At 48.7% G+C, this 23,959-nt stretch overlaps 2 protein-coding genes across 2 annotated transcripts in view; one reads left to right on the forward strand and one right to left on the reverse strand.

Moving 5' to 3' along the window:
- Positions 1-23,959, reverse strand: part of LOC144585147 (uncharacterized) — a 122,348-nt gene that overhangs the window by 86,112 nt on the left and 12,277 nt on the right. The gene's annotated exons all lie outside the window — the stretch shown is intronic.
- Positions 19,687-23,959, forward strand: part of WHRN (whirlin) — a 90,186-nt gene continuing 85,913 nt past the window's right edge. Inside the window, exon 1 of the mRNA XM_072984649.2 lies at positions 19,687-21,626. Within this exon, the coding sequence (XP_072840750.2) occupies positions 20,688-21,626 (939 nt within the window). The 5' untranslated portion in view covers positions 19,687-20,687. The remainder of the gene's footprint in view (positions 21,627-23,959) is intronic.

A 23,959-nucleotide genomic window follows, 5' to 3' on the forward strand; every position in this document is an offset into this window, starting at 1 on the left:
ATGATTTTAAAAATCAGTAGAGTTAGCGGTACCTGCTGAAAAGCAAGGAAGATGCTCTGCCTTCTGGTGGTCCCCATGATTCAGGAGAGAGGATCTTCCAACCTGTGGGTCTAATTTGGCTAGCAGAAGATTCAGAAGCTCTCTTCTTACCATCTTCCTGCCCTAATCAGCCTCCCCCTCCGTTAGGAAAGTGGTGAAGACAAAACTCATACGATCACAGGGACCACTGCAGTCTCTCTCTCTCTCTCTGAATATCAGTTGATGGGTGTCTGTAGGGACAACCTGTAATAAGGCTGTGTTGTCTTCATGTCCTGTGTACAGGCTTCCAAAACCATCCTGCTATCCCATGTTGTGTCAAATATCTGAACTTAATTAAAGATGGGGAACACCAGCCCTCCTGAACCAAACCTCTGAGGTTTCCTGAAGATCGATAACCCCCGACTCTTTCATCACAACCTCATTGGGTGGATTCACAGCTTTTATATGTGGTTTCTTCATGGTTCTCTTGATCTAGCAGCAATAGCTGTTAGCAGAAGCCTTTTTGGTCCATCTCTCTTTCTTTTGTCCCAATTCCTTAGAAACCTATTTGAAAATAAATTCAGACCACAAGGGCACAAAGGGCTTCTCTGACTTTGGATTCAATGGGCCATCGGTTTCATCCAGCAGGACTCTTTCTCTGTGTCTGACAGACTAGATGTCGGGAAGGGCGCACTTTCGGCATGCCAAATGTTTTGGACGGCAACCTACAGAATCCCCAGGCTGTACTGCCATGGATAAAGGCCTGTGGGAGCAATAGTCCAGACCATCTGGAGCACCCATCCTTCCTTCATTCTTCGGTCCAGCTTGAGTGGAGAAACATCAACAAACGCCAAGGAGCATGACAATCGTGGGGGGGGGGGGTCATAAAAGACAGAGGTTGGCAGCAGTCCCCGCTCGCACAGCGGAAGCCCAGAAGAGCATCCGGTGAAGTGCAGGAGCCGCTGGCATGACATGAGCTACCTTTTACAACCTCAAGCTGCTGGAAGGGCTGGACCCTTGGGGCATTCAGCATCATCCTAAGCCGGCTGGCATCAGGGGTCAACGTCCAGTTTCACCAAATCCACCAGGGACCCGGCTGAGGGTTTGCTCCTTTATTTATATGGCTGCTTTCTTAGCATTAAAAAACATACAATTATTTATTTTTCATTCCCGTTTCCTTCCCTAGGAGCAAACCTGTCTAGGGATCTCTTGCTACCAAGTCTCCAACCGAGCCGATCTGCTGGCTCGCCAAGCCTGGACCCAATAGAGCCGTTGGCAGGGAGGCACTGCCTGTATCTCTATCCTAAGGCTGTGAGGATACTTAAAAAGGGCTCTCTTTGCTTTCCTGCAGTGCCTGCCTGTGATTCCCCCTTCTTCTCTGCTCTTTATGAAAACGGTTCACACCTGAAGCCTTGCCTTGCTGGAGTGATGCAATTTCGACAGTTGTTAATGTGATAACTTCTTGCATTTCTCATGGCGGGAGAAAGTGACACTGGATGACGGTCAGCAAGCCTTAGGACTGGTGGCAGCAGGCAACCCCTGTGCCCTTAGCGAGCTCTAGATGTGGAGAGGGTCTCGGTGTAGCAGTGATTGGGTAAGGGCCCTCTTCTCAGAGTTTGGAAAACCTCCCCCACCTGGCACAGGGGTCGTATCACCTTCGGAAGGCCTGGCGAGAGACGGCTTTCAGAGGCAGTTATGAAAATCAATAATGTGACAGTCCCTGTTCTTGGGATTGGAATTTAAAAGACATTATACAAAAGGCAAATAGATTAGAAGACAAGAAATCTCAAGTAACGAAGAAAAAATTCAAGGAAATGCATTTGTTCCACTCCGGACACATTTTATTTCCGAATAATGTGATCTCCTTTATGAATTTAATTATCAGTATCATCTTAGAACTGCAGAGCAGGAATAGACCCTATGAATCATGAAATTCAGCCTCTGTCAAGGAAGTGCGGGGGGAATCGAACTCCCAGTGTCTGGCTCCGCAGCCAGAGACTTAAGCTATCCAACAGTTCTATTACTTTCCACGACATTGCTTGAAGATTTTAGGAACTGAATCGAGATCAGGTTAAAGATTAAATGGTGCAGAAAGGGTCTGGCCCTCCTGACATCCAAGACAAGGGGAGGGCTAACAAGAAGAGTTGGAATGTAGTCCCTCTAATAGGGCCAAACTAGATGATGCGCTTAGGACATTTGTAGAAGAGGTGCTCCCCAAGTGGTAAAAGAGGTCTGCTTATGATAGTATGGAATGTTCCTTACCTGTTTATGTTGCATTTAGTGTGCTTTGCTTTGTGATTCCTTGTTGAACGATAAACACAGATGGAGTTTGCATGTCTGACATGCTTGGCTCTGAGGAAATCCCCATGTGATTACTCGCAGGCAGCATGCATTCGCCATAACATCTGGTTTAATTTTTAGCTGCTGTTCTTAGAAGTTCAACACTGAGAGGCCGGAATGGGAAGGGAAGATAGATTTCATTAAAACTCTGCAGTTAAACAGTCTGAAATGATCACCATAGGCAGCAGATGTGTGTAAGCAGCAGGAGCAGCTGCTGAACCAGACTTCTGAATCTCCTCTCTGTCTTGGAAGACCGTGTGAGATGAACACGTGACACCTCCTGGCCTGGATCCCAAAGCTACACCGTTGAGTACAAGGGACGACAGCAGGCACTGCCCTGTTCCGAAAAAAAAAAGCGATTGGAAGCTGGGGAGAAAATTGAAATTTCCAGGAACCCGCTTGCCAGAAATCCAGGGGCCCCAATCCTCCAAGCCCTGCATCTCCTACACCCTGCCTGCATGCATGAGACAAGGCTGGTTGCAACTGCGGTTGTTATGCTCCACGTGGCTTCTTTTTTTAAAAAAGAGAAGGCAAAGAACGGGGAGGAGGAGGGCGAACGACTGAGCCCTTGCTTTATCTTTTGAAAGCACAAACCAATTTGTGAGAAAGCAGAAAATGACTGGGAGGCAAAGCAGGCCTTTGGCTTCAACTTGTCTTGAGAGACGAGTCTTTTTAAAGTTATTATTTTCTGAGGTCTATTTACACCCACAGCAATGTAGTCATCCCTCAGGAAGTGGTATTGCTCCTCTTCTTTTATTCTTTTCGCAGGTTTTTGTTGGTTGGTTGATTTTAAATAGTGTTTTGCTCAACTGAGCCAAATCGAGATCTTACGGAGAAGCTACAGAATTAGCCTGCAACAACGGGGGCGGGGGGGGCTCATTTTGGATCTCAGGATTTATAACGCCATGAACCTAGCGGCACTCAAATGACTATGTCTAAGTTTCTCAATAATATGCAGGATGTATTGAAAAGAACATATGCAACCATCAATAGGAAAAGTAATGAAAAAACAGAGCCACTGAAAAAAATGTGCTAAGGAAACAAACCAAACCAATGTGCTAAGGAAATGTGTTAAGGAAACAAACCAAACTTATGTGGTGTGCAAACACTAGAGCTGTGGTTCCCCATCTTGGGTCATTCAGGTATTCTTGGACTGCAATTCCTAGAAACCCTAGCTAACACAGCTTGTGGTGAAGGCTTCTGGGAGCTGCAGTCCAAGAACACCTGGGTGAGCCAAGGTTGGGAATTGCTGCACGAGAGGAAGTGCCGAGCAATTCTGAAACTCTGGTTTTGCTGAACGATTTCACAGTGAGCAGCGAGTAAAGGTGAATCGTCATCACCCTCCTCTTAGAACTGGAAGGGACCCTATGGGTCATTGAGTCCAGCATGAAAGCTAAGGGTCTGATCCACGGGGAAATTGGTAGCAATCTGTCTTGTGGAGCAGTTCAGCATGGTCTTTCCACCATGACATCTGGAGAAACGCTGTCCACCCCAACTCCAGTCGGCCTCCTAGCTGGACATTTTTGGTTCAGTTGGAGGGCTTCTGCTGTTAGCGGCCGGGCTGGAATGGTCACTTTAAAATAGGTCACTCCCTCCGTGGTGCAAAGAAGTCTAGGGAGGTGAGTGGCCAGGAAAAGTCGAAGGGAAAGGAAGAAGTTAGGGAAAGTTATCTTCTAAAATATAATTGGTTACAGCTACAGTTGAGTCCCTGAAAAATAACAATCGGAGTTGTCCTTTGTGGAGAAACAAAGCTTCTTGCTTTCTGATTGTCTTGATTAAACTGATAGTTACTTGTTATTTATTTATTTATTTAAAAATACATAAATAAATACCAAGTCAGGAGATGTAGCATGAGCTGGTACTGGAACCATGAAATATTCGCTTCTGATTTAGTGGGCCTATACTCTGTAAATGTAACTAAACAATTACAGTTTATACTACAAAAGTAATAAAGGTATCATTTGTTAAGTTTACACTTATACTTTGGTATAAGGAAGTAATTGCAAATAAATTATTGAATATGAATATTTTTGTTGATTTGCAGTATTGTTTCTGCAAGAAAAACATCTCTGCACAAAGGACTCTTGTGTTTCACAGCAAAATGTAGGGCTTCCAGGGAAGGAAAAAAAATACCTTTTGTTTCTCTCTCGAAAGCTGCTGACCCAAAGGTGCTTGTGTTTTTGCTCTTGTGCAGAAGTGGAAAATCTGGCCATAAGTTTCTCATTTTACTCAACAAGGTAGCAGATTTTGACATGAAGGACAAAAAGCAAATCTGTACATATTTGTTACATCCTCAGTTGGAGCCCTGAGATTTGGTCACAAGAAGCATCTCCTGATCGGGTCATGGGTGATGATGAGAAGAGCTCACTGTCCTTGAAACCACAGACAGCTTGTGGTGGTCAAAGTAGCCAATCTAGGAGGATTCATGTGTCCCACACAGTGATTAGCAGGGACCGACATAAGCGAAAACGAGGTCACAGCCAGTTAGCCTAACGTAAGAAAACAAGACAGTTACAGGCAATATTTAAAGGGAACAGCCCATAAATATTTATCTTCTTTTGCTGATGGCTGTGTCAGAGGAGATTTTGTTGCTTGCTTCTGCAAAAATGGTCATGCACCGGACAGCTCCTTAGAGGTTGGGTCTCTCTGTGCAAACCTTTGGTTCAAATTCTCGTCGCTCAATGAAGGGACCCATTCGTTGGTGCACGTCTCCATGGAAGGACGTTCCCAAGGGGAAAGCCGGGATTCTTGCAGAGTGATACTTCTGGAGGCTGTTCCCTTTTTCTAGTTGAAATGACCCCCCAACGGGTCTTCTCTCCCCGTCAGGAATATAGGAAGGTGGATTGCATGCAGACCCCAGGTTCCTTAAGCCCAACCGAAGCAGCAATGGCCTGGCTTGTCAATTGCAGGAGCAGAAGGTGTTGCTATTTCCTGGGGTTCGTCTAGGCCCCAATTCAAAACAGAAATGCGAGGCGGTCAGATCAAGCAGTCCACGGTCCATCATCCTTCTGTGTAAAGCAGTGGCGGGAGACTTGCAACCGTCCAGAACTCCAGTTCTCCTCTGCCACAGACAGCATAGGTGGTGGCCAGGATGATGGGAGTTGGAATCCAATGCCTGGAGGGGGCACAGCTTCCCTGTCCCCCCCCCACACACACACACACTGCAGAGAAGAGACATGAGCAGTACTTTCCATGGCTTATCTGACTCTACTCCCCCCCGGCGGCCTCCCTAATTCCCTTCCATTTTCTTTCATTAGTCAGAGCTTTGGAGACACGGCAGGCACGCCACGTTACCATTTTAAACCCTGTTGTGTCTCCCCAATGATGGCAATTACGGCTTCAAATATTTATTCATCACGCCGCCTGGAAGAACATCTCCGTCTCGATGCTGGAGCGCATTCGCTCATCGCGGGGGCAGGCGGCGAAGGAGAGGAATTGTTGACGGGGAGAAGACGGAGGCCCCTCTTGACGCCTTTGCTGCGTCCTCTTCCCCGAATCCCTCCAACTTTGTGGGTGCAGAGTTTGGGGAGTGACAGGAGTCTATGGGAGTCACTCCCCAGCCGTGTGGGGGGGGGGAATGTGGGCTGGCCATCCTGGAAGTTGCAAATCTGATGAGGGGAATCTGGTTCATCCCGTTAACTGACAGCCAGCCTAGCCGCTTTACCTGGGCAAAGCTGAAAACAGCCAGGTTAGGGTTAGGGTTAGGGTTAGGGTTAGGGTAAGGTAAAGGTTCCCTTTGACAATTTTTGTCCAGTCGTGTTCGACTCTAGGGGGCGGTGCTCATCCCCGTTTCCAAGCCATAGAGCCAGCGTTTGTCCGAAGACAATCTTCCGTGGTCACATGGCCAGTGCGACTTAGACACAGAACGCTGTTACCTTCCCACTGAGGTGGTCCCTATTTATCTACTCGCATTTGCATGCTTTCGAACCGCTAGGTTGGCGGGAGCTGGGACAAGCGACGGGCGCTCACTCCGTCGCGTGGATTCGATCTTACGACTGCTTGGTCTTCTGACCCTGCAGCACAGGGGCTTCTGCGGTTTAGCCCGCAGCGCCACCACGTCCCACGAAAACAGCCAAGTGACCAACAAAACCACCGTGGGGTTGATTTATTTTTTTGCACTCAGTTTAATCAGCGCCTCTGCCGAGATTAGCGCTTCATTGACCTCTTTGGCATCATGTGGGATTCCCCTCCTCCCAGATCTCTGCATGAGTCCATCTCTTCCTTCAACCCCCCCCTCTTTTTTGTCTCCTGAACTTGGGTGTCTTTAGGCAAAAAAAGAGAGGAAGCTTGCAGATTTCAGCAGAGCTTCCTTCCAAGTTAATGTGGAGAGGAGCAGCCATGAGGTGCATACTGATGATTCTTCGCATGTGGTGCAGAAGCCTGGGGTGCATACAGATCATCTGCTATCCGCCACGTTATCCATGAGGCTGTCATTTACATTGCCGGAATAACATCTACATAGTTGCACACCAAGTGGATCTTTCCTGGGGGCGGGATGTGTGTGTGTGTGGAAGGGGCATCTTGCTCTGATTTAAAGGCAAGCCCACTGTCGTAGCAGAGCCAAGCTTGTGGCATCCAAACACTAAGACGTGGATGATTGCTGTCATGTGCTGTCAAGTTGTCTCCAACTCATGGCAACCCTATGAGTAAGTGATTTCCCAGATATCTTGCCGTCAACATCCCTGCTCAGCCTTGGCAAATGCAAGCCTTTAGGGAGTCCGTCCATCTCACATTGGGGTCTTCCTCTTTTCCTGCTGCCTCCCACCTTTCCCAGCAGGATTATCCTTTCCAGACAATCCTACCTTCTCAGGAGGTGCCCAAAGTAGAACAGCCTCAGCTTCATCCTTTTTGCCTCTGGAAAGAGTTCAGGCTCCATTTGATCTACAAACCACTTGTTCATCTTTCTGGTCGTCCGGAGTATCTGCAGAGGCCTCCTCCAGCATTACATTTCAAATTAATCTGTGTGTGTGTGTTTTCCCCTGTCGGCTTTCTTTACAGTCCAGCTTTCACACCCATTCATGGTGATCGGGGGAGGCGGGAGGGACACAAGAGTGTGGATAATCTCGACCTTTGTCTGCAGTGACATATCCTTAGATTTGATCTTTTCTAGTTTCTTTGTTGCTGCCCTTCTGAGTCTCTGTCTTTTATTAGCAGGGTCTTCGTTAGCAGAGACTTGTATTAGCAGGGAAAAATAACATAACAGTACTGTATTTGACTCAGTAATACTGTGAGCAAGAGTGATATTGGAATTGCTGTAGATCACAAGCTGGATATGAGCCAACCGTGTGATGCGGCAGCAAAAAAGGCAAATGCAGTTTTGAGATGCTTTAACAAAAGGATAGTCTCCAAATCCCACGAGGTACTTGTTCCCCTCTATTTAGCACTGGTTAGGCCTAATCTTGAGCGTTGTGTCCAGTTCTGGACACCACACTTCAAGAAGGATGCTGACAAATTGGAACAAGTGCAGAGGAGGGCAACAAGGAGGATCAGGGGGCTGGAAACCAAGCCTTTTGAGGAAAGGCTGAAAGAACTAGGCATGTTTAGCCTTGAGAAAAGGAGACAGAGGGGAGAGAGGAGAGCACTTTTCAAATATTTGTAAGGCTGCCTTCCAGAGGAGGGGCAAGATCTGTCCTTGATCATCCCAGAGGGCAGGACACGCAACCATGGGCTCAAGTTAAAGGAAACCCGATTTTGCTTGAATGTCAGGAAAAGGGTCTTAAATTTTAGAGCAGCATGACAATGGAACGCATGACCTTGGGAGGTGATAAGCACTCCGACACTGGGAGGCATTCAAGAGAAAACAAGGCAATCATCTTGATTTGGATTCCTGCACTGACCAGAGGGTTGGACCCCAGCAGGTCGTCCCCACCATGGATCGACCGCCCTTCCTCAAAGGAGGCTGGCTCTAAAAAGCAGCCTGTAAGCCTCTTTATTAAACCTGGATTTGGATCCGAAGCCGACCAGCAGCTGTTTAATATTCCAATTAAGAAGGCTATCCAGAGAGCTGGGCTCCCTTTCCTTCCCTGCCCTTTCTGTGTTTTCCTCCACAGCTCCAAGGAATTATGTGCAGGCTTGCATTTCATAAAAAAGACACACACCGTTTTGAGCTGGCTCGGGTGCAGTTTAATCACAAATGTAATAACATCCCCAGAGACAGTTGAATGGGTTGCTTCGGGAAGAATGGACTGGAAGAAAAGGGAGAGCGAGGGGAAGAAATTCACTCCAGAAGCCAGGCTTTGTCTGGTTCGGTAGAATTATTTCCCCTGAAAGACAGAGGAATTGGAGAGCGTGCGCTGGATGGTTTCGGCTCTCCTGTGGGTTCTGGTGGCGGCAGCATTTGACAAGTGCCGAGCAAGGACGTCGCCTGCCCCTTTGCCCTTGGCGGGTGTCAATCAAAGCCTCTCCTGAGCGCAAGCTTTGAACACCCACCGTGAGCGTGAAGGGAAAGGCAGCAGCTCCTGCTGCGTGCCATCGTGGGGCGTCTTCCACTTTGCTGTAAAAAGGAAAAACAGAGACATATAAAGGCTTGTGCTGCAAAGCAATCTGTTTGGATACAGGGATGAAGTAAATGCCTGGGGAGGGAGTGGATTTTGATCCATGAAACCTGCCTTGAAACAGGTGCCACAACATTTTGTCTCTGTTCCCCCCCCCTTAATAGATTTCTGCCTGTGGAGCCAGAGATTGGGGGTTCGATTCCCCACCTCCTCAGCCTCTTGGGAGAAGAGCCAGCCTGGGTGGCCTTGGGCCAGCTGCACAAAGTCCCAGGGCACCCCCGGAAGAATGGAAGGGGAAACCACCTTCTGAGGACTCTCTACCTGGGAAAACTCTGGGGAAAAAAAGGTTGTCATAAATCAGAATTAACTTGAGGAGGAGGATTATTAATTTTATCAGCTCTACAATGTTACTGTTTTTAATCTTGTAACTCATGGATATGGAAAGCCCATAAAAAATTATGTTGTTTAATTTTCCAGAAAATGATCCATCTTTTATATCTCTTCCATTGATTGATTGATTAATTATACCCTGCCTTTCTCTTTCAAAGGACCTGAGGCAGCTAAGAGAGATGAGTCAGGATCTCACCTGTTTAGAAAGAGGGGCAGGGTTTTACCTTTCAGCTAACAAATGTAATATTAAATATAATAGACGGGCCCGGAAGTGAACCCATAATGTCATCCCCAAGCAATCAGTGGCCCTTTTTGTCACTGATTAAAGGATGGAAGTCCCTAAATACAGTGGTGCCTCGCTAGACAATTACCCCACATGACAGTTTTTTTGCTAGACATTGACTTTTTGCAATTGCTATAGCGATTCACAAAACAGTAATTCCTATGGGGGAATTTCGCTGGACAATGTTTGGTCCCTGCTTCGCAAACCGACGATTTTGACAGTTCCCTTCGCGCTCCCAAAACGGGTGTTTTTGGGACCTAAGCTTCGCGAGACAGCTATTTAAACAGCTGGTCAGCAGTTCGCAAAGTGTCTTTCCTTTGGCCGATCTTCGCTAGACGACGATTCTTCCCCATTGGAACACATTAAACAGATTTCAATGCATTCCAATGGGGAAATGCTTTTCGCTAGACGATGATTTCGCTAAACAGCTATTTCAGTGGAACGGATTATCATCGTCTAGCGAGGCACCACTGTACTCATTTGGTAACCTGTTATTGTAATTTGAGTAGGGAAGAAGGTGCTGCTCTGGCAAAGCACAAATGGGCGGCTAATAATTAATCTGGAGACCTTTACACTTGGAAAACTTGAGAAGGGTCTTCTCTCGTTCTTTCCAGGCCAGCTATTTTCACAAAACTGGCAAGGCAGTTTTTATTTGCTAAAGCGCTCTTGGAAAAGTTCGTAACACTGCCAAGAATGCTAAAAAGATGGTGTCTGGCACAGGGTGATGTTAAAACCAAGTTCCCAGTAAGGAGAGAAAGAGGGTGTTATTTGCAGTACATCCAGATTAAAAACTGGAACTCACAGATTATTGGATTAGGGGCAGAGGTGCTGAATAGCTCAGGGATTTCGGTCTCTGACTGCAGAGCTAGCGGTTGGGAGTTTGATTCCCCCACTGGGCATGGGCTGGACTAGATGATCCTTAGGGGTCCCTTCCTGCTCTGCACTTCTGAGATGATGATGTTTGTTGCAAAGTAGATGGGAAGGGACGAAAAAGGCACCGTGATACTACCTAGGTAGGAAATTAAGTTTCCAGGAGATCTCAGTATTTTCCTTGAAATACGAAATAAGTTTCTAGCTCTCAGGGAGGGGAAAGAGGTGTTATGGTGCAGGGATAAGAAACCCTTTTTTTCCTCCCAATGTTTGAGTTCATCAGGTTTATAATCGCTCACCAGTGGCTAAGATGGCTGAAGATTTTTGGGCACTGAAGGCTAAGCATCTGGAGGGCCAAAATTTTCTCACCTAAACTAGGTAAACCTGGATTCAAATCCCCCCACCATCTCCCCTAACCTCCCTCACGGGAGAAAAGGAAGGGGGGGAGTGTGGAGCTGATGCCAGAGAATCATCTGTTTCCCTTCTTTTCAACCACTCACCCTGATTAGAGGAGGATGGGATTTGTCATTGGGCAGATCTGGAGAGGGACCGGTTTGGTGAAAGCTGGCCTAAGGTTTCCTTAGATTATAGCCAGGTGGTCAGTCTATCAAAAGATACGGTGGAACCCAATTGTGAGACACCGCCTTAGTCATATTAGTCACCACCACCACCCCGAGATAAAATGTTACTTTTAAAATCTCCTGCAAGCTCCCACGAATGCACAAAACGTTTGAAACCGGAATCAGGCTAAGCAAAGAGGGAAAGAAATTATATTTTACTCTCTTACCTCCCCCTCCAACCTCTCTTGAAAGGAAAAGACCCAGTGGAATCCACGAGACGGTCACGGTCTCCTCTTACGTAGGTCCCATTGATTGAATGGGATGGCTCTCATTGGGATTTGGCCCCCCCCCATATGTTTTAAGGAATTTTGCTCCGGTCCCCCATGGGAAGGCCTTCCTTCTCCGGCAGCAGGATCCTCCCCTCTCCCACCATAACAATATGTCCTAATGGACGGAGCGCTTAGAGATTCAGCTGGCTCCATCCCTTGTTTGCTGATGCAAACCTTTTCCCCATGGTGGGCTGAAACTGCCCCAACATCCTGGCCCTGGGTTGTGTTATTTTTCATTTTGTTTTCATGACGGAACCGCACCGGCAGATGGCAAGAACTCCAGCGGGACGCCTGTGAATCCTGTATCCTCAGATTTTCAGATTTCGATGGCATCATCTCGGCTCCGTGCAAATGTTTCTTCGTTAAGAGCACCACATTAGCCACATGGGCCTTGAAAAAGACTAAAAGTCAGGTGGGCACATGCCGCCCTCCGCAGCTATTTTTGCGACACTGAAACACCCCCCGCCAAGATATCTCCCTGTTGTAAAAAACCAGAACAAAAAATATATATACTGCAATAAAAAGCCATTTCCTCTTCTTGAACACTTCCAGGCGCAATCCCTAAAACCCAGAAAAATGAAACGCCAAATGCATCTTCAAGCAATCATTGCTTTCTGCTTTTATGTGATGGTTTGTTTTCAAGGCTTTTAAAAATGTATTTCTGAGTTCCTCAAAGCTTGGCCCCAGACCTGTTGTTGAGTTGTGTGTGTATGTGTGTGCGTTTATGTGTTTTACATTAAAAGAAAGCTTACTAACCCATCCCACATGCTTTGATTTCGTGCACTCCAGTTGGCGACGCGGGAGGTCTCGTGATCCCATTAGAAAAAAGGTCCCTCCCTGGAGATGCGAACCCTTTCCCGCAACTCCCCACTTGCATGATTCTGTTTGATAATAAATTGCTCTTTTGAAGTCCTTTTACCAAAAGAGAAGCAAAATTAAAAAAAGAAAGACACATATTTTTCCCCCCCACCTGCTCTCTTTTAAAATACAAGAATCACAGAGCAGCAGCAGGAGAAGAAATTTGGGGTGACCCTAAATCTAGAAGTGGGCACCCACTGCTTGGCTCCTTCAATGGTGTGTTGATGATGTTCCAGTAAAGGAGGCTCATGGTAGCGAATCAGATACTCACCAAATGCTTTGAGCTAGAAAGTCCATGTAGAAGTAGAGTCTGGAGGGCACCATGGGGAGGGGAGAAGGGTGACTGAAACCATTTTTTGTTTATTTTGGAATATATATATATTTGCATTACAAAGTCTTCTCTTTGCTCCCCCCCCCTCTCTTTTTCTCTATCTAGCCAAAGAGGGTTTTTTTAAAAAAAGAAAAATCTACAGTGGTATAAAAGGATTAAGTTTAATTCATTGGATGGTTCTGCAGCAGCGGAATAATGCATTCTATTTCTCGATGGGATGAAAGAGAGGCAACGGCCTGGCTTCGGTTGGAAGCCGTTCTGTTTTTATCAAAGCTTCCTTCTGAGCTCTCGGGTCCCTTTGTTTAAAAAACAAAACAACAGTCGTGCACAGTTTGCTAATTATAATTTAGGTGCTGAGGCTATGCAATTAATAAACAGATGAAGGGTGGAAGGGGGCGGTTTTGTGCTCCAGTTAAAAAAAGCAGGAGGGGAGTAAGAAAAGGAGAGGTGAACCCCTTGTCATCCATTGCTTTGAAGTTCAAAGGAGAAATGGGGATTGTGTGGGCCTCCCCTAGATGTTGGTGGATCACATCTCCCATCATCCCTCCCTGTCAGTTCTGCTGATGGGAGTTGTAGTTTGTTTTAAGGAAGACAAAAACCTTATGGCATCTTAAAAGACTAACTGTTGTAACTGAACGTGAGCTTTCATGGACAATTTCACTTCTTGAGACATAAGACATTATTTTAAGAGTTGTCAACGGCAGCACGAGGCCATGTTTTATGGGACATCCACATGTAAGGTTATGGAAGAGGCAATAAAGATGATCAGAACGATTATCCCCATTTTCACAGAGGAGTCTCTGAGGCCAGAAGGGTTCAGCCCGATCAAATAGCAAACTTTGATCAGCTGCAATGAGAGATGAGCGTGATTTGATACCTGGATTGGTAGCTCAGTCTTATAGTCACTAGCTGTCCCGGTTGGAAAAAAAAAATGCTCTGAAAGAAGTGGACGGACGGGAGATCATTGTGGGGTGGCTAAGTTAGGCGTTCATTCACTTGTGAACAGAGCCGGCCTTGTCATTAGGCAGAGCGAGGCGGCCACGTCCATCGGTAGATTGAGAATGGGCCATACATGGTTAATTATTTGAACATTGTATTTTTCCCTTGCAGGGAGAGGAATTTATGGATTTTTTTCCCTGCCTCAGGCATTAAAATAATTTGCCTGAGCAAAACTTGAAGAATCTTGACATAAAATATGCAGCAAACTGTCTCAGACTCACCCCAGTTATGAAGCCAACAAAACAATTCTAATATTCCAGGGTAAGGGTGCCAAACCCATAGGATAAAGCATTCGAAGCCTCAGTTGCCTGGGATGTAAAATGAACATAGCAATGACCTTTCCTGGCTGGCCGAAGGTTATAAAAAAATAAGCACCGATAGGCTTCACAAATTAGTGTTCTAATAATAATCATGCGCAGTCAAATCAATGATCTTTCGAAGCAGCTTGGTGCCTTTTCTGCCCGCGTCTCCTGGATGCCAGGCGGCCCCTCCGGCAAAAGGCACTTAATCGTCCTTGCCCAAATTAAAACTCCGATCTGCTCTGATTGGCGCTCAAGGTGCGCTCGCTCCCACGACCCACGCGCGGCCCTCCCCCTGCTAATTGGCTGACATTTCCAGAGCACTTTAGCTCCGGCAAGTGCTCTGTAAATATGAAAAACCCTTTTTGTTATAATCAGGCAGCCCAGGCTGAGGTGCCTGAAACACACTTCAGGGAGCTTAACTTCTTTTTGCACGCAATTAATCCTACCTTTAACGACATCCAGGTTTTTTTTTTAAAGGAGGCATTGCATGTTATAAACCCCCAGCGCTAACCCTCTCCCCACTCAAAGGAAAACCCTTGCAATAAAATACTGCGGCTTCCGATGGTTTTGTCTTTGTGAAGAACAACCAGCACATTGGGACTCGAACCCACAGTGGGGTAAGAACTTTAATGGGGTTTTGAAAAGCCCCCCCCCCATGTCCTGCATCAGGCCAGCCTTCCCACAGGCCCGAGGGAAGCGAGTGTCTCAGGCAGCAGATTTTAGATGAGGAGAAAAGATGTTTTATGTACTTGGTGAGATGGGTTTATAAGGTTTCCTGTCTAATCCAGAAGTATAACGTGGTGGTCGGTGGATATCATGCACTTTACTTTAATCAGGGAGGGTCGGCAAAATGTCTTAGCTAAGGTGTGGAAAAATGGGGAAGCTTTCTAGCTTTCCAGAAGCTTATATCATAATGACAATAATCATCATAGAACTGCATTACTGGAAGGGACCCGCGGGATCATCCAGTCCAGCCCCGTCAAGGAGGCCCTGGTAGGGGAATCGAACTCCCAACCTGGCCAAAGACCTAAACCCCATAGCAATCCAGTACGTATTCTTTTTTCAGTGTTTGGTTTGATTCTCATATATCACCTGACAATGTCTTTTAGATTCACTCTGTCCTGTGGAATAGCATAGCTGGCGGGATTGCTCAGTGCTTTCTGGCTGCAGAGCCAGAGGTTGGGAGTTTGAATCCCCCCCCCACTGTGCCTCCTGCAAGTAGAGCCAGCCTGGGTAGCCTTGGGCAAGCTGGACTGCCCCAGGGCAACCCCAAAAGAAGGGAACGGCCAACCAGTTCTATGCATTCTCTGCCAGAAAAGGGGCCCAATAAGATGAGCTTGACTTTTGCCGCGTGCAGTTATTAATTATGGATTAGCATTGCAGTCTTCCTTTTCCATTTTTTAAACCAATGAACTCTTAGGAAATCTCCTGAGGAAGATCTCTGTGGAATTCAAAACCTTGCACATTTGGTAGCATTTAGGTTGGTCCTTCTAGAAGCATTGCCCCTCAGTGGATTTTTTTCTCCTGACCGTAGAAATTCATAGCTACCCATTGCTGTTGTTTTTGTTTCAAGCCTGAGAGGTTGGTGGACATCTAAGATGGAGATCGCTGGTGGAATGAGGTCTGCCATGCTGTCTGCCTCAGTCCCTCCATGTTTAGAGACAGTCTATCTTAGAATACCAGATTTTTCTGGAACCTAACAGTAAGGAAGCTTTCTCTCCTTCTTTCTTCTCCCGCCATGCAGGTTTCCTAAAAACATCTGCTTTACCATTTCTGTAAGGAAGCCCCAAAAACATGCCGCTTCTCATCTGATCTTTGGACAACAACTTCCATCATCCCCCGGCCAGCCGTTCCATTCTTCTTTCTGGCTTGGGGATTCTGGGAATTGTGATCCCAAGAAAGGAACTCTGAGCAAGGCATTTTGTATGGTCTCGTCTTCCAAGGAAAGCGGGTGACTAAAACAATGCCTTCGGCTCTTGGATATCTGGATGGCAAACTTTGCTCTGCTGTAAAGCTTCCTGGGGGACCCTGGGTAGGCTGTCAAGATTTCTCTTGCTGAGTTCTATTTGGTTCAATGGAAACCCATTTAAATTATGACACCCCACCCCCACTGACCTGTGGAAAGACCCTTCCTTGGCAGGCAGGCATTTCGCAAAAGCCAGCCTTTTAAAAAGGGAAGGGTGCTTAGCCTACTCATAAGGGTGACCAGCACTGACCTATGGTTTTGCAGTTTAGGGTTACACAAACCCTTAAAACAATAAATAATCTCAAATTAAGAGGTGGCAGCATGCCATTAGGATGGAAAGTGCATTTTGTGCATGCTCAGAGGCCCACTCACTTTTTTACATTTCCAAAGATTTCGGCCTGCTTCAAAAAAGGTTGGGGGAAATGGCTGTCAGAAGAAGATGTGGTTTTGAAGACCAGCACATTAACTATGGGATGAATTTGAACCCAAGACAATGGGGCTGGGACTGAACATTTTACTGCAGCCTGTACAGGAAGGAGGGAGAACCGAAGAAAAAGAGCCCTGCTGGATCAGGCCAAGGGCCGATCTAGTCCAGCTTCCTGGATCTCACCGTGGCCCTACCAGGTGCCTCTGGGAGCCCACGAGGAACTCTCTCCTGATCCCCCTCCCTCCCCTGCCTCTGGCCTTTGGAGGTCCCTCCCTTCGAAGCCTGGAGATGATACGTCCCCATCGTGGCTTGGAATCTGTGATGGACGTTTCCTCCAGAAATCTGTCCAATCTCCCTTTTAAAGGAATCTAGGCCAGACGCCATCCCCACATCCTGTGGCAAGGAGTTCCACAGACTAACAACATGCTGGGTAAAGAAATCTTTTCTTTGGTCTGTCCTCACTCTCCCAACCCTCAGTTTGAGTGGATGTCCCCTGGTTCTGGTATTGTGTGTGAGAGAAAAGAGCTTCCCTCTATCCACTTTTTCCATCCCCTGCATAATTTTATATGTCTCCATCATCTCTCCCATCAGGTGCCTTTTCTCTAGACTCAAGAGCCCAAACCTTGTAGCCTTTCCTCATTAGGGAGGTGCCCCAGCCCAGTCATCATTTGAGTTGCTCTCTTCTTATTTTTATTTATTTATTTACAATATTTTTTTAGCCGCACCATTGCCAGTGGCTTCTGGGTGGCGTACAACATTAGGGCGGCGTACAACATTACCTTTTCCAGTTCTACTGTGTCTTCTTTGAGGTGCAGCGACCAGAACTGTACACAATGCTCCAGGTGCGGCCTTACCAGCATTTTGTACAATGGCATTATAACACTGGCTGTTTTATTTTCAACCCCCTTTTTATTGAGACCTAGCATGGAATTGGCCTTCTTCATTGCCACCGCACACTGTGTTGACACTTTCATCAGCTCAGAACCCATCAACTGATAGTTTTGATTTATTTTATTTTTTTGCCCCAATGTGCATTACTTTACATTTTCTTATACTGAAACACATTTGCCATTTTGCCACCCATTCTCCCAGTTTGGAGAGATCCTTCTGGAGCTCTTCACAATCCCTTCTGGTCTTCACCAGCCGGGAAAGTTTCGTGTCATCTGCAAACGTGGCCACCTCACTGCTTATCCCTGTCTCCAGGTCACTGATGGACAGGTTGAAAAGCACCGGTCCCAGAACAGATCCGTGGGGCACACCGCTCTTCACCTCTCTCCATGGTGAAAACTGCCCACTGACAGCTACTCTCTGTTTCCTGGTTCTCCACCAATACTCACTCCATAAGAGGACTTGCCCTCTTATCCCCTGACGGTGGAATTTTCTCAGCAGCCTTTGGTGAGCGGCCCCGTCAAGCGCCTTCTGGAAGTCCGGATAGACCCCATCCACTGGTTTGCCCGCATCCACACGCCTGCTGACCTTTTCAAAGAATTCTAAAAGGTTTGTGAGGCAAGACTGACCCTGACAGAAGCCATGCTGATTTTTCCCTCAGCAAGGCTTGTTCTTCTATGTGTTTTAAGATTTTATCTTGGATGACGCTTTCTACCATCTTCCCCAGAACAGGTGTTAGGGTAACCAGCCTGTAACTTCCCGGGGCCCCCCTCCTTCCCTTTTAAAAGATTTGGCGTGACATGTGCTGATCTCCAGTCCTCCGGCACTGTGGCCATTTTAAGGAACAAGTTCTATACTTTAGTTGAAAGATCAGCAACTTCATTCCTCCGTTCCTTGATAACCCTCGGGTGGAAGCCATCTGGGCCCGGTGATTTACTGGTTTATTGAGGGGAAGGAAGGAAGAAGCAATGTAGACTGCCGGGCTTTTCAGCCCTTAGCAGGTAGAAATTCAACAGGTGATGTTTTGCTTCACCCATTGGGTTTTGGGCACTTGGAATCTTTTGATCTGTCAAAGTGCTGAAGTGCGTTTGAGTGTGTAAGATGGGGGAGGGGGATCCAGAGCAAAGTTGTGACCTGAGATGCCACATGGTGGATATGAAGTCATTTGGTGCACTTCTGCGATGGTGATGAAGATGAAGAGATGAGGGAAACCTCACCTCTTGTATTTCCTCTTGTTCTGCATAGTTATTTAGGTCTGGGGTTCGAGTTTGCAGGCTCAGCCTGTTGGTGGAAAGAGAAGGAGAAACACATACGCATGGCAGATCTTGAAAGAGTCCAAGGCCAGTTTGCCTGTTCTGTCTTCTACTGGCCATCTGAGCCAGTGAATGCCGGTGTGGCTAGCGGGTGGAAACTGTAGACTGGGACCCCGGAGATCTAGCCAAAAAGCTCACTGGAGCAGGCCACGCTGTCTCAGCCAGACCTCCCTCGCAGGACAGCAAGGAGGAGGAGAATCACATCACCGCCACGAAGCTGGCTGGGCAAAGGCAGGGTAGTGGAGTGATTCATAAACAAACCACGCAGCTCTGAGTGCTTTGTGGCAGGCAGAAATTCAGCAGAGGCCATTCTTTGTTCAATGGGAAGGGGAAGCTTCACCGGCCAGATTTCTGTCTGCCATGCCTCTTTTAAAGGCACCCACTGAGGCCTTGGGAGATACAGTATGAGGAGGAGGAAAAAAATAAGAAACAAGAAATAGGCTAGACAGCCCAGCCTTTTTCATTGACTGAAAACTAAAGAATTCTAGAAGAGGAATCAGAGATCTCAAAAGTTTTCCATGATTCATAGTTAGGGACACTGAACATGTACAGGTGTGAAAGATGGACAGTGAAGAAAGCTGACAGAGGGAAAAAATTAATTCGTTTGAAATGTGGGGCTGGAGGAGAGCTTTGTGGATAACCCTGGACTCCCAGAAAGACAGACAAGCAGGTCCTAGATCAAATCCAGCCTGAACTCTCTTTAGAGGCAAAGGAAGGAAGGAAGGAAGGAAGGAAGGAAGGAAGGAAGGAAGGAAGGAAGGAAGGAAGGAAGGAAGGAAGAAAGGAAGAAAGGAAGAAAGGAAGAAAGAAAGGAAGAAAGAAATTGAGGCTGTCCTGTTTTGGGCACATCCTGAGAAAGCAGGTTTCTCTGGAAGAGACAATAACGCATGGAAAAGTTGAAGGCAGCAGAGAACGAGGAAGACCAAACAGGAGATGGGCTGACTCCCTCAAGGAAGACTCAGGCTTGAGTTTGCAAATGATGAGCAGGGTAGTTGAGGACAGGGCGTTCTGGGGAGCGGTAAGTCCTTGGCGACTTGATGGCACATAGGGGACCCCCCCCCCCAGACGAAAGACTTCGCATCACACCTGGGTCTCCTGACATCAGTCTTCCTGCCCGAAGCGGAACGTCCTGGAATGAGCATCAGCTTCGAAAAAGCATGCCCAGCTGCGCATTTTTTAACCCTTTAAAGCAGGGCATGCCATGGCCTGCGGCCCCTTTCGCCTTATTTTGCAGGGAGGCGGGCTCAGGGCTCCCTCGCCATGCCTGCCCGCCTGCAAGCCGGGCGCATGGCTTGCAACACTTGAGCCTCCTTCTCTGCCCGGGACTGTATCAGGCCGTCGCCTGGCAACGCCGGGAGGCGCGTCACTTCCTGAGCAGCTGCTGGTGGTGCTGGTGGTGGTGCTGAGCGAGAGGCAGGCGGGCGAGCGAGCGAGCGAGCGAGGAAGCGGCTGGAAAGCAAGGCGCGCTCAACAGTTCGGCAAACTCTTCCCGGCTTTCTCCTCCTTGGCCACGGCCGAGCGCGGGGAGGGAAGAAGAGGATGCAAGCGGCGGAGGTCCTCTTTTTGCAAGCCAGGGCAGGATCCGGGCATGCAGATCACGAAGAGATAAATGCAATTAACGGGTTCGTTTCCCGAGGACAGATCTAGCTCTCTGCGCGCTGCGTTTGCAGCAGTTCGGAGCCTTTAGTCCGCAAAGAGAGAGAGAGAAAGAAAGAGACCGCCGGGGATTTTTTTTTACCTGGGGGGTCGGGTGGGCTGTGGCCCCGCCAGGAGACGTCCAGGAGGAGGGGATCGGAGAGCCCAAGCCGGACCGGGGAGGCGACCTCGCTGCCCGAGGATCGACATAGAGCCGCCAGCAGCAGCGCCGGCACCCCAGCCTGGGGAAAGATCTGAAACGAGGGCGCCTTTGCAGAACTCGAGGGAGGGAGAAGAGGCGATTTCTGCGCCCCTGGCCGGGAAGGGGCTTTGCGCCGCTCGGCTCTCCTTGCGCGGAAAAGTGGCGGAGACTCCCCCGACGGCTGGGAGGAAGAGGAAGAGGAGGAGGAAGGAGGGAGAGCTCTCCTCGCCCCTCTGCGACCCCCTCCTTGCGCTCCCCATGGCCGCCCCGGCGGCCCCGCTTTGGCCCAGGAGGGTGAAGGTCTCCGCGCCCCGCAGCTGAGAGCGGGGCTCTCCCGTCTTGGCCCGCCAAGGGACCCTCCCCTCCCCTCGACGTGCCCCCTCCCCATGTCCTAAAGCCCCCCCCCGCCTCGCCTCCAGGGGCTGCCGCCGGGGGCTCAGTCGTCGTCGGTGGGGCAGGAGGCGGCGGCGGCAGCGGCGGCGATGAGCGCGGATCTGGATCGCCTCTCGGTGGAGTGCGCCGCCTCCTCCGCGTGCGCGCCTTCCTTCTTGGCCGCCTCCCCGACGCCGGGGCTCGGGGCGCCCGGAGCAGAGGAGCCCGGCGGAGCCCCTTCGGGGACGGCGGCGGCGGCCACCGCCTCCTCTTCTTCCTCCTCCTCCTCCGCTTCGTCGGGCCCCGGGATGCGCTTGCTGTCGGCCAACGTGCGCAAGTTGCACGGGGCGCTCAACCTGCTGCTGAGCGCGGCTGAGCGGGAGCAGTTCATCCACTGCCTCAACGTCTACCACGGCCGGCGCAACGTCTACGACCTGGTCCAGACCCTGCGCGTCCTGCTGGACCGGCCCGAGAAGCGCCAGCTCCTGCCCATGCTGCGCCTGGTCATCCCGCGCTCCGACCAGCTCCTCTTCGACCAGTACACCTCCGAGGGCCCCTACCTGAAGGGCGACTTCCTCGCCGCCGGGGCCAGCCCGGAGGGACCCTTCCCGCCCTCGGCCGCCGTCCTCGGGGCCCCCGGGGCACCAGTCCTGTCGCCTTCGCCGCCTCCTCCTCCTCCTCCTCCTGTCCCCCGATTCTGGCCAGCCTCTGCTCCTCCTCCTCTTCCTCCTCTTCCTCCTTTCCCCGCCGCCTCCGCCAGGCCTCCCGGGGATTTCAGCACCACCCTGGACGGGACAGCGCCCTGGAGCCGGGCGGGCTTGGAGGAAGGCGGCGGCGGGCAGGTGAGGCGCCTCACCCTCAAGAGGACCAAGGCCCAGGAAGGCTTGGGCTTCAGCATCCGCGGAGGGTCCGAGCACGGGGTGGGCATCTACGTCTCCCTGGTGGAGCCGGGCTCCCTGGCCGAGAAGGAGGGCCTGCGGGTCGGCGACCAGATCCTCAAAGTCAACGACCAGCCCTTGGACAAGGTGACCCATGCCGAAGCCGTCAAGGTAAGGAAAGGAGGAAGAGGTCCTCCAGATGAGGCGGAGGTCCTCCAGATGTTGCTGTGGCCCCATGAAGGAAGCCACCGCTTCCTTTCCTTGGCAAGACCTAAGCAGGGCTCTTGAGGACAGGAACTTCTAATGATCACTCCAGCATAGGGTCCCCGTAAGTCATAAATAACCGGCCAGCACAGGACAACAGGCGGTGCAAGGTCTAACTCCCATCATCCCCCACAGCTAGCTAGGAGTAATGGGGTATTGCAGATCACCCATGTCTGAAGGATCACACGCCCCCAGCCCTGTTCTAGAATGATAACATTTTGGGGCATGTTTAGTCTCTGTGTACAAGCAATGAGGTGTAGTGGTTAGACACAAAGGCTTAAATGGAGGGACCCTGAAAGGGTCCTCCTTTAACCTGGAGACCTCAAGTTGTGATTAGAACCATAGCTAGGTCTTTTAGCTTTTGTTTTGATAGGAAAATTGACAAGTGAGTCTGGTGTACAGCCTTGCTGGGGAACCCATCTGTCGTTCATTCATTATAAAATTGTCTTGTTGTTTTTTCTCCCCCTTCGGCCCTTGAAAATGTGTAACGTCTGTGATGTGGCCCTCATACTGAAAAGTTTGGAGACCCCTGCTCTTGGCCACTGACTCAGAGGCCTTTCTTTTCTGACAGGTACCCCCGCTCCACGAGTAAGACTCAGAGACAAACGCAGGCAGGACTTTATCACGTTTTATTCATCTGTTAGTTGCTTTGATCTCCTACACTTTCTCCAGTGAGCCCCAAGTGGCATGCATGGTTTACCTCCTTTCCACTGGATCCCTGCAAGATCTCTGTGAGGCAGGACAGGCTGGGAGAAAGGGTGTGGCCTCATGCCAGCCGGTGAGCTTAATGGCTCGACGAGGACTTGAATTCGGCTCTCTGAAGTCACAGTCTACCCACTGCATCCCACTGGAGGAATGGGTTTCCTTTCACCCAGGTTCACCTTTGCAGGTGGCTTTGAGCTGCACCCCTCCGATTGCCATCGGTCAAAATTTGTTTTGAAGCTGTGCTTTCTTATCCTTAAAAATTTGGGGATTTCCCAAAGTGAGAAAAGACCAAACAATCCATGAGAAATCACAGGGTGGCTCCCGATCTGGCTTCCCCCAGATGTTCTTGGATTAAAACTCCCAGAACTTTTCGCCACTAAAATTTTGTTGGTCAGGATTTCCGAGAGTTGCAATCCAAGAACATCGGGAGACTCAAAGTTGGGAATGACTGTTTTAGGGGGGAAATCAAGCAGCCCGAAACACATTCACAAAGCATAACATTGGGTGGATGCTAGAGATCCTCATTTGGAAGCATCCAGAATCCTTGGGGTACCTCCGAGAGTTTTCGTGACCAAGGGAGAAGCTGATGAGAGCCTGTCTTCGTAGCTGTCATCCTGGGCTTCTTCGAGGATGGGATATAAATAGATTAAATCACCTTGTGATGGTAGGTTTTTTTTTTCCCCTCTTAAGGCCTTCCCAATTCAAAGGTCAGCAGGCAAGTCGCAAATAAGACCGATGAAGGGGTATAAAAATCATTTCAAAGGAACTTGAGCTAAAAATACCTCTGTTTTATAGCCTAGCTAAAAATACCAGGGCTACGACACATGTATTTTTTCATCACCCAGCTCAGATTCCGAGCAGGTCATTTCCACTCTGGTTGCTTGCTGAAACTCAGAAAAATGCCAAGATAACTTTTTTTTCAACACCACTACGTATTAAAATATAAAATAACTACCTAACTAAAAAGATGGATCCCACCCCAAAGAGATGTCCAGCGTGGATGAAGGAGAATGATTACAATGGTGAATTTCATTGATATTCTGCAGGATTGAGAATTAAGGTGTGTTAGAACAAGCTTTAATGATGATGATGGTGATGATGATGGTGATGATGATGATGATGATAATAATGATAATAATGATAATAATGATAATAATGATAATAATAATAATAATAATAATAATAATAATAATAATAATAATAATAATAATAATAATAATAATAATAAAAAAACCTGTGAATTGCAGAAATGGAAGAGACCTTATGAATCATCCAGACCTAGCCCCTCTCAAGGAGGCCCAGTGGGGATTCAAACCCTCAACCTCTAGCTTCGTAGCCAGATGCTGAAACCACTGAGCAATCCAGCCAGCTAATAATCTTAGAACTGCAGGTCTGGAAGGGGGACCTTCGGGATCATCCAGCCCAGCCCCTCTCAGGGAGGCCCAGTGGGGGAATCGAACCCCCAACCCCTCTGGTTCCACAGCCAGAGACCTCGGCCCCTGAGCAATTCAGCAGTTCATACGTATGCAAGTTTT

The sequence above is a fragment of the Pogona vitticeps genome, chromosome ZW-PAR, assembly GCF_051106095.1.
Source record: "Pogona vitticeps strain Pit_001003342236 chromosome ZW-PAR, PviZW2.1, whole genome shotgun sequence".
NCBI classification, from domain to species: Eukaryota; Metazoa; Chordata; class Lepidosauria; order Squamata; family Agamidae; genus Pogona; species Pogona vitticeps.